This window comes from Rhea pennata, chromosome 8 (assembly GCF_028389875.1).
Source record: "Rhea pennata isolate bPtePen1 chromosome 8, bPtePen1.pri, whole genome shotgun sequence".
In the NCBI taxonomy this organism is placed as follows: domain Eukaryota; kingdom Metazoa; phylum Chordata; class Aves; order Rheiformes; family Rheidae; genus Rhea; species Rhea pennata.
This window is the reverse complement of record NC_084670.1, coordinates 2,859,750-2,870,178: the sequence shown is the minus strand read 5'-3', so window position 1 is coordinate 2,870,178 and position 10,429 is coordinate 2,859,750. Positions and strand designations below refer to the sequence as shown.

Here is a 10,429-nt window from a genome sequence, read left to right as displayed (position 1 = left end):
AGGCTATTAAGCAGCCGTTTGTGGTTCGCGGGGCCGCCTTCCGCGCCGCCTTCCGCGCCCCGCGCCCTCCTCCGCGCCCCGCTCCGCTCCGCGGGGGGCGGGGCCTGGCGCCGCCGGGGGCGGGGCCCGGCCGGGATGGGGGCGGGGCCCGGCGGCGCCGGGGGCGGGGCCTGGCGGGGCGGGGCAGCGCGGGCAGCCCCGCCCGGCTCCGCTCCGCCCGCGCGCGCGGAGGCGCCGCGGTCCCGCCCCGGCGCCTGCCCGTTTGCGCGCGGCGGCTCCGGTCGCGGGCGCCGCTCCGCCCCCCGCTCCGCGCTTTGCGTCTCGCCGCGGCGGCGCGCGCGGGCTGGCGGCAGCCGCAGCCGCAGGCGGGCGCGGGGCGCGCAGCGGCCGTCGGCCCCGCTCCGCTCCGCTCCGCGCCGCTCGGCGCTGCATGGGGGCTCCCGGCGCGGCGCCGCAGCCCTAGCGAGCCGGCGGAGGCGGCGCTGCGCGGCCGCGGCTGGCCCGCCGCAGCATGGAGGAGGCCGCGGCGGCGGCGCGGGGCCGCGGCCCGCGGGGCCGGGGGCCGCTCGGGCTCCTGGGCCTGGCGCTGCTCTGGGGGCTGGGCGCCGCCGAGGCGGAGTTTTCCATCCTGGACGAAGCGCAAGTTCTGGCGACGCAGATGAAGAAGCTGGCGGCCGAGGAGCTGGGGGTGGTCACCATGCAGGTACGCGCCGCTCCGCGCCCGCGCCGCGTTTTCCCGCCCGCCCCCCCCCCCCCCCCCCCCCCCCCCCCCCGCGCATCCCTCCTCGCTTTTCCCTTTTCCCGAGTCTTTTCTCCTTCGCAAACTTTCCCTCCCTTTTGTGGAGAGACCCCCCCGCCCCCCCGGCGTGTCCCGGGGAGCCCCGAGCCGTCCCGGGGCAGGGCGCGTGTGGAGCGCCCTCCGTGCGCGGGGTTCGAGGAAATCACCCCTTCTCCTTTCGTTCCTTGATCTTTTTATATGTCTTTTTCATATGCCTACATTCTCCCTTAAAAAAAAAAAAAAAAAACAGCGTAGCCCTACAAACGGTGGAGTCCTTATGGAATAGCAATTAAATCAGTGTCTGATTTGAATCTGAGCTAAATCTGTTTCCTTGCTGTTAAAAAAAAAAAAAAACAGGACAAAACCACAAACCTAACGAATATGTTTGTCTTCAGCGTGTGTTTTCTTTGCCTTCAGCTTTAAAAATAGCAAGCCGCATAAAAACATGCGGTCGTCCGCCGCGCCAGCACCTTGCCGGGATGCGCTGGCTAAACCCGGGATGAGCCAGGTCTTCTCCTTACGAGCTGCATGGGTTGTGTTAACTTAATACAGTTAACCCGTGAATATAACGGCAGTCTGGGTGCCCGCACACGCGGGTGCAACTGATGTAAAGACGCTATATTTACTGTGAGTTGGATAGTTTAAGGCCCCAAAGTAATTCAGTTTGGTGAAAGCAGTAGTTAAACCCCAAAAAACCTTTTGATGCTGAGCTCTAGTTCTGTATGTTTAGTATTTTGGCTGCTTTAACTCTCATCAAGCTGATAAGTCTGTCCTTTGCTCTCCCCCATAACATCATTACAGCTGTTGAAGATTAAAAACCGGTGAAAACAAACCTCCTCTGATTTTTAGAAGCTGCTTTAGCCTCCTACAGTAGAACAAAAATGTTATGACATGTGTCACTGCAGGCTGTGGTTCTTGCGAAGTTTTAGGGTAGAAGCCCCGTAAACGCACAGGGATGGAGCTGGGCTTCACGGGTGCAGAATTAGGGCTTTCCCTGTTGTGCGAGGCTGTTCGCGTGGCTTTACGTGGGGGAACGGTGCCGGTCCCTCCGCCACGCACCCGTCCTGAGGTTGCACGGGACGGTTCGGGATGGCAGTGCCAGCAGGTGCTCGCTGCGGCTTATCCGGGGGCGAACGAGGTTGGTGGGATTTTGGAAGAAGAGTGGGAGCCCTTTAGTTGGTTAGAGATCTGTGGATATTGCCTGAAGTTTGGAGGGCGATGTGACAGCAGGCCCCAAATCCAAGCTGAACGAGGGGGACAGAGGGACTAGTTGGCTCTTGCACCTGAGCCTGGCAAAGGGGATGGTCAAGCAGTTGAAGCAGATGAAGACCCACTTGTAAGAAGCCTCAGAAACAAAAAGATGACTGTTGTAGATCTTTGTGAGAAGTCTAAGACCTCTCAGGGTGGAAGGCGTCCATGGCAGGATGGAAGAGACCGGGACATTGAAAGGAGGGATTAATATTGGCTATTTGGGTACTTTTTTTGTGTATGTGTGTGGTTTTGGAAATTGCAGGGGAAGAGGCTAGATTTAATGCTTCTCTTGCTTTCTTCCATCACGTTTGGTCCCTCTCCGTTCTGACTTCCACATTTGCGCATCCTGGTAATAGGCAGGAGGTGGTGTCAGTAGTCACTGCATAGGACGTGAATGTGGGAGAGGGCTTCGGAGGAAGGACAGGTCTGAATCGGAGGTGGGAGAGGGAATATCCAATGAATGAAGGAGCAGGTGGAAATGCTCAAGTAGAAGGAAGGTGAGAGCTTGGTTTGGGTGTGTGTTTGAGTCTGGGAAGGAGCCTGGAGGAAGAAGAGAAAATTGTAGAGGGAGCCCCCGTTAACGAAGGAAGGGAAGATGAGGTGGAGCCTCCAGAGAAGATGCTAAAGGAGACACTGGGAGAGGTAAGAGGAGAACTGCAGAATTTCTGAGCCTTAAATGCCTGTGCAAAGAGGAAGGGTTTGATGAGTGTGAAATTTGTAAGATAGAATATAAATGAGATACCTGCTGGAGCAGCATATGGTGCTGTAAACGAGATCTGTCTCTTTTGTACCGTATCCACTTCCTGCAATATATTTTTCTTTTACCAATATTTCATGTAATTAATACAACAGTAATAAGGACTTTGTGTTTTTAATATAATCGCATTACTTTACACTGTTGAAAGTAATGAGGTGCATGGATGTTGCATTGTAACATAGGCTGAAGGTACAGGAAGAACGAGGGTGAGAGCGAGTTACGATGTCAGCACAGGTCTAACGATCGTTTTTTGGCTCTAACATCAGTCTTCTATTTATAGACACTTGAGTGCATCAGTCCAGTATCTGACTGTCACTAAGTAATGCTTTTTCTCACGCATGAAAGCAATACATTCGTAGAAGTACTCTGATTTCATCTAGAAATTTATTCCTTGAATGATAGATACTGTGAAGAACAGCTGAGGTTAATATAACATAGGTGACAGCTTGTGAGCTGCTTTCACTGAACACGTTGAACAGCTGTTTAACAGTTTGTTATTTAAGTTTTAAATTAAAATAAACAAATATGTTCCCACTATATAGATACTTTGCATGATGCAAATGTTATGTGCTGTTATAAAGAAAGCTGCATAGGTTCCAGGGTATCTTGTATATTACGATTTTTGGTATTTTTTCCTCCAGAACTAATAAAATACAGAAAGTTCATAAATTCTCTGACTTGCTCTGTTGCACCTACTAGGTATCGTTCCCATTCCATATGACAGGTCTGCAAAACAAACGCAACTAGTGACATTGTTGTATCTTAATATTGCATATATTTATTTTTATGCCTCGTGGCTGAGAGTATTATTTTAATGCAGTATTGCATGTGCGCGTGTGTACGTGCCTGGTTTTTTGCCCTGGGTAACAGAGATGGTCTGTTTTAGGTTCTCCTTGAAGTTCATCAGAGCCACTCCTAAACTCCGTTGAAGGAAGAGCGCTTGTATTATTTATGGCACTTTACATAGTGGTGGATAAGCGTGTTCAGGTTTAAAGGTGACACTAGCGCTGAAGGTATCTGCTGTTCTAGGTTTCGGGCTTCTGTCAGCGTTGTTGTCTGTTGTCTGTCTGTCTTGTCTGTGTGCTGAGATAATTCGGTGCCTGAGGAAGGAGAGCAAAGGCGGGATCGTGCTTCTCGGCAGACTGCGTTCGGACAGCCTCTGGCTCAGCTGCTTCTTGGAGCCGCTCCTCTGGTTCCGGTGGAGTTGGGTCACCAGCAAACGTGCTGCCGGGCGAGTAGCAAGCTGCTGGTTCGCCTGTGCAGTCTGTTTCCTCGGCCGTGCGCACAGAGGACAGAAGGAGCATTCAAAGAAACGTGGTTATCAGCCTGCAGCGGAAAGCCAGTGCGGTACCTAAAGTGGCACGTAACTATTATCAGCTATTTTTTTAGGTGAAACACATCCATGTAGTTGCAAGGAATAGATTTTAGTTTGGCAGCAGACTGTATTCTTAGAAGATCATGTGCAATCGTAGCTCTGCTTACCAGCCCGAGCAGCTCTGAAGACAGCCATGTTACTTGTCATTATTCAGTAGACTAGGTATTAAATAGTCTAATGTCGTCATTCACCAAGAGCTAGAGCTGGGTAAATGAGCAGCCTGAGAGACAGACTTAAACGTTCTCCTGGGCAGAGCTGACACTCGGCAGTAATTAAAAACTAAGCACTCTTTTGTGCTAAAATTATAACTAAATTGGTAGTTAGGTCATAACCTGGTCTAACAGTAGGATTTAACTCTCTCCTGCTACCTGACTAATCTTTGATTTTGTGGAAATTTCGGAGTACGTTGTTGGTTGAAACAATTGAAATACGTCTGCTGAGAGGCGGAAAGAGGAGGAGAAGGATAAATCAGAACTTCAGGGAATATTTTGTTTGTTTTTAGCGTGGTTTAACTGCTTAAATCTGCACAGGGCACACAAGCTGAGAACTACTGAATTGTACTGCTTTGTTGTCATTGGGCTACAGCTCCACCTGCAAACTGGAGAAATAATAGTTACTGTGAAGATGAAGTGCTGATAACTGCTGTTATAACTTCCAGCATGCGTATTGATGTTCCTAGATAGATAGTAACAAAAGTTATAGGCCCAGAGAGCCCTGAATATTTTTGAAGACAGCTCTGCCATCTACTGATCCTGGGAGGTTGGAAGGGGGAAAAAAAAGTCCAAACCCAAACATTTCTGACTCTGAAAATAACAATTTACTAGGCATTTTTTTTTGCTTTTTCACTATGATGTTCTTTTTTCTTTGTATATTAATACTTCCTTGGATGAGGTAGGCATGTGTAAAAGCTTCTTGTAGATTGATTCAGAAGCATATTATTTTTTATTTTCCTAATACCTTGTCCAGCCATATGTTTTTCAAGAAAAACATATTAAACCCAGATCAGAATGACAAATAGACATGGAAATGTCCTGAAGGTTTTTGTGGAGTGACACGACACCTTAATTCTGAAGAATCCACAGTCTTGGCAGATTTCTGGGTGACAACTGAGTGTTCTAGTCCCAAGAACTGTCCACTCACTTCATCTCTCAGAAAATCAGCAGTCAGAGAACATAAAATTTTACTGAATAGGATAGGTATCCAAGGATGATGATCTGGCATAAATCCATTTCAGTGGATTCATGACTTGTAAAAGATAAGTCTCATTTGAAGTTGCACTGCAGACTACTTGAAATACCAATACCATAGTTTTCCACCTCAGAAATAAGGGGCTTTGCACATTCGCCGTACCTTCTCTGGGTATTTGAGAATAAAACAGTCAGTGACTGTGAGGTACTTAGGCAATGAGTGTCGTAAAATACTGCGAATCCTCAAGCACTGGATCTGAAATCTGGACCTGTTTGTACAATTTAGAACTCCCTTAATGTTTTCTGATTTCATATCCCCTAATGTAAAATGGTTAAAAATTCACTTTAAGCAAAATAACGGTATAGAGAGCTGCTGCTGTCTCTTTTTCTTTTCATTTTTAGATTGTTTCTGGCTTGTGAAACTAACATAAAACAGTGCAAAAATAAAAATTAGTCAAACATTTATCAACCTGTATTACTTTTATTTGGCAGTGGTGCACACTTCACTAATAATTACAGAGTAAAAACCAGTGGAGTAAGATCTCATCTGTTTCACATGATTATGTCTTGGTTTGAATCCAGCTGTAATGGTCTTTTTCAAGGCTCTGTGAAAGCCCAAGATTGCAGCAGCTTTTCAGCCTGTTCCTCCTGGATTTTTTTCTCTTTTCTTGCATGAAACATTTGAAAAAGATAGAGAGGTCCTGGTGGAAGGGCAGTTAAAATTGTTGCGCTGGGGAGAATGAATCTGAATTTTTAATTAGGCTTTGAGTTGTTTCTTCAAAGTGTTGAGACATCGTTAGTGATGTAAGCCTTGTTGCATTAGTCAAGACTGACATTTCCCTTCAAACGGGGAGAGTGCAGCTGTCCTGGGCAGATAAAAGTTGCCGAACGTGGTGCAGCAAGGTGGATTGGTAGATAATTAGCTGTCCCACTTCTCTGCTGGGTTGAGGAGCCCTGCGAGTTGCGGGAGGCGAGCGGAGGAATTATTAGCAGGAAGAAAGCCAAGGATGTCATCAAGCCACTGGGAATCTTGGCTGTGGCAGGGCTGATAACGCGTACGTTAAGGAGGCACAGAAAGTAAAATCAGTCCATGTTAGCCAACTTCTTACTTAGCTGAATTCAGCAGAGGAGGAATAGAAAGTGCCTAACTATCTTAACATATCGGAGGCACTGGTGAGAAAAAATGTAATGCTTATTGCCAAAGAAAATTGGGTGCTTCACTCCTTTTCGTAAGGAGAGAAAGGAAAGATACGTTTGAGAGTAAGAACAAATGTGCTCACAGATCTTTTTAAAAAATGATTATCAGTTACTGTTTTATGCTTATCAGTTTTTGGTGTTCTCCACAAAGAAATATTTGGAGCCTTATTTATGTCTGTGCAAGATATACTAGTTCTGCATAATCACATGTGGAAGACCCAGCTACAAGGAAGTATCCCAAATTTCTGTATTCCCTTTTAGCTTTTCAGGATTGCTCCATAGTTTGACTCCTTTAAGGTTGTGATATAGGGCTGCTGGAGTGTGATTTGACTCTGAATGAGACCTGCTAATGACAACACACTTGTTCTTCTTTTTATGGGACAGCTGAGGAATAAATGAAAGGTTGCAGGGGAGATTCTTCAAGGGGTAGCTTGCCAGTTCCTTACCACGAGAGTTTATAGGAGCTTAGATATTGACTTCTGTAAGGGTTGGACACTGCCCTCTGAATGATTTGTATGTAGCTGAATAGGAGGATGCCACACTTTTTTTCCCCCCGAACATAGATAATGTAACTTAAAACCCTAAGTAACTTCTTTATCAGCCCTCATTTCCTATGTCAGAAATCCTGCTGAGGTTTTAACTAACAGCTATACCATCTCATACCATAGTCCTGCTACTGCTGGTTCAAGTGTAAAACTATGAAGTCTGGATGGTCTATGGCAGTGGTAAAGAGCAGGGCGTTTGGCAGCCATCGTTTTCCTGCAGCATATTGCTGTTGAGTAATGTGTGGTGCTAATAAAGTCTGCAAGTGTATTGTGCTCTGTTTTTTTTTTTTTTTAATTGAAAACAGCTTAATAAAGTTAATACTTAACCCAGGGTCTGTTTTAAGATGTAGCTTTTCCAATGTAAAATTGACTGCTCAACTCTTACGTTACAAGTATTCCTGAATGAGCCATGTACCGTGGCGCAGGGCCTCGCCGTACAGGGTGTGGGAAGGTGAGGCCAGAGTTGATGAACCTCGTTCCCCAGCTCGGTCTCCAGGATGCAGTGGTTTGCAGTAGAACATGCAATGTCTTGCTCTCTGGAGAGTCTGTAATAAGTGACTTTTTCCCTGGTATAAATTTCTGTACAATACTAGGTTGTAATTAGTTTTGCTAAGAAAATCTAAGCAAACCTTTGAAATAGTCACAGTGATGCAAGTCAGTAATTTCTGATGCGGTAACAGATTTTAACTTTTTTTCTAATTCTTTTTCTCCATTGCTTGCAGAATCTCTGTAGTGAGTCTCTCAAATGAATTTGCATAAGTACATTTGCACAGTTACAATCACTAGTAAAAATGATCGTCTCCCTGTATCAGCTTTTCAGCTAGAAGCAGCTGATACAGCCAACTTTTCACCGGTACAGTTCCTTCAAATGCACAATTTCAGTCTGCCTTGACTATGTGGTTTGAAGCGGCAACCACTCTACTAGTAGAGAAGAAAAGTCATAACACTGTTTTGAAAATAGCTGTAATTATACTTTCAGAAGTTCCTCAGAGCTCTCTAACCAGTGTTTTTGTCCTGTTTTGGCTATCTTTTCCACATACTGATGAGATGTAATAAGAATTTTTGGCTTTACTACTTATCCTCACAGGTGGGAATAAGGCCAGAGAGCAAGTTTTAAAAACAGACGCATCTCTAAAGATTTTTAGAAGCTGGAACTCCTTCAGGAGCATTTCCTGTGCATCTTCTGACAGGAATATTAGAATGTTTTGGTGCCACTCTCGCAGCTTCCACACTTGGAAAGTACTATTTAAGTGCAGTTTCTAGAGGCTGTCTTTGGCAAGTCAGTGAAACCAGGAAGATAAATGGAAGAGACATCGTACTCTCCATATTTTGATGATCGGTGTTCCCTTTTTTAATACATACGGATCTGTGTTGGATTTTGGTTTTACGTCATTGCTCAGTTGGAGTGAAGAAGTCAATCTGTTTCCTGTTTTGCAGTTAATGAATATTTTTCTGAATAAACTGGAGTTGTGGAAGGCAGTGCAACTTCTAAGCGCCATCTGAAGGAGAATGTGTTCCAGTCTGATAGTTTTCAAATTTTGATCAACGTAGCCTCAGGAGCATGTATAATTAAAAGTAAGAAACCTTTTTGGAAAATCATTTGGAATATCCGTTGCAGATTGGATCTGAAGGTTAATTCAGCTTTGCGATGATATGATGCCAGCATGCTGAAGGATTTGAGTGCGTTCACAACCCTCCTGTCTCCTGCTCAGCATCCTGGTTCTCTCTGGTTGCTGTGATACAACCTCTCGCTCCTGACCCAGACAAGGTGCAGTTCCCTTAGGTTCCAGTAAATAAAAGGGGAATGGTTGGTAGGGAAAGCAGATCTCTGAAGCCTCTAAATGCCAGAAAACTCCTTCTACAGACAAGCTTCTAGTAAAGAGTTTCAGCAAAGGAAGTATTAGAAATATTTCCTCTTGGCTATACTTTTACCTCGAAGTAATATCGAACAAAACCTGGAGAGGTGTTTGTGGTGATGGGGTGGAAGGGAGAAGGTGCAGGTTCCCAGAAATAGCTGTAGTGGGAGCAGTTTTGCCTGAAGCGAGCCTAGGCTTGGAGCCAAGGGTGGAAACAGTTCACCAGCCCTTGGGAAGATTGCATGGAAAGTCGAGAGGGTTTGCGCATTGAATAATGGTTGGGGAAAACGGGGAACGGGTCACACCTACTCATTTGTACGAAACGACTCAGGAAAGCGGTTGAGGAGTATGCCTTGCGTCTGAAGCGTTGCGCGCTGGGGCGGTGGTCTCCGTTGTTTCCCTGAACTAACTCCTCGTGGTGTTGGGGATGTGGATGTTATGGGGGGCAGTAACGCGATCTGTGCTTGGGCTCAGCGGTTCCTGGCCCTCTGCTGCTGCTTGGACCCAGTTCCACCCTGCGTTTGTGTTTTCTTCATGTTCTGTTATTATGGGAAACCTTCTAGGAAAAGATGGGCGAAACAATGTAATATTCTGCTGAAACTCTTTACTAGAAGCTTGTCTGTAGAAGGAGTTTTCTGGCATTTAGAGGCTTCAGAGATCTGCTTTCCCTACCAAACATTCCTCTTTTATTTATTGGAACCTAAGGGAACTGCACCTTGTCTGGGTCAGGAACAAGAGGCGGTATCACGGCAAGCTGTGAGAGCAGCATTTGGTACTCAGATGGATAGCAAGTTAATAACGTATCTTGGTTTTAAGCAAATAAGCAGGAATCCTGACCACTTCTTTTCCTAAAGCCTTGTTTAGTGCAAGGAAATCCAGCTGTTCAGTTGTGGCTGATAGCTTGGTGACAACTTCCTTCTGCCTTACTGCGATGATGGTAGTTGAGTGTGAAAGTTACTTGGGTGGTGCTAGAGCCGTAGGGAGAGGTGCAAACGGCACCCAGGTGACGGTTCGCACTGGGGGCTGAGGTGGTGTTTGTTGCTGGGCATGCCTCCGTGTTAGCTCCGTGCCGGGTAGGCGGTGAGCGCGACCTGTGCGCTGCTGGGTGGGATGGTGGGGTGAAGCGGGCTGCGTACTCCCAGCAGGAGAGCGCCAGAGTCCTCAGCAGAGCTTGGTAATACTTGACTTGTGCTGCTACTACCCTGCCTTGAAACAGAGAGGAAGGAAAAACCACTCGGGTGGGGGATTCTGATGCTTTTTGGTCTGAGGAGCTAGATGGTGAGCTACTGTACGCAGCAGCGAGCATCAGATGATGATCCCTTATTTTAGAAAATCCTACAATAGCCGCTTCTGAGCACAGTTACAGAAGCATGCTTGTGTCGGGGAGCAGAACTCAGTTTTCCTGAAGTATTTTCTTGTGGAGGTAGCCTGTCTGTTGCAGATTAATAGGTGGCAGCTGTTTATAGAAGGTTGGTACGGTAGA

At 46.6% G+C, this 10,429-nt stretch overlaps 1 protein-coding gene across 2 annotated transcripts in view; it reads left to right on the top strand.

Annotated features, from left to right (window-relative positions):
* Nucleotides 1-496: 496 nt before the first annotated feature.
* CACHD1 (cache domain containing 1) overlaps nt 497-10,429 on the top strand; it is a 106,178-nt gene continuing 96,245 nt past the window's right edge. The window contains exon 1 of one of the 2 annotated variants that reach the window (XM_062581606.1): nt 497-703. In XM_062581606.1, the coding sequence (XP_062437590.1) occupies nt 512-703 (192 nt within the window). In that variant the 5' untranslated portion in view covers nt 497-511. The remainder of the gene's footprint in view (nt 704-10,429) is intronic. The other variant, XM_062581607.1, reaches the window with a different exon arrangement.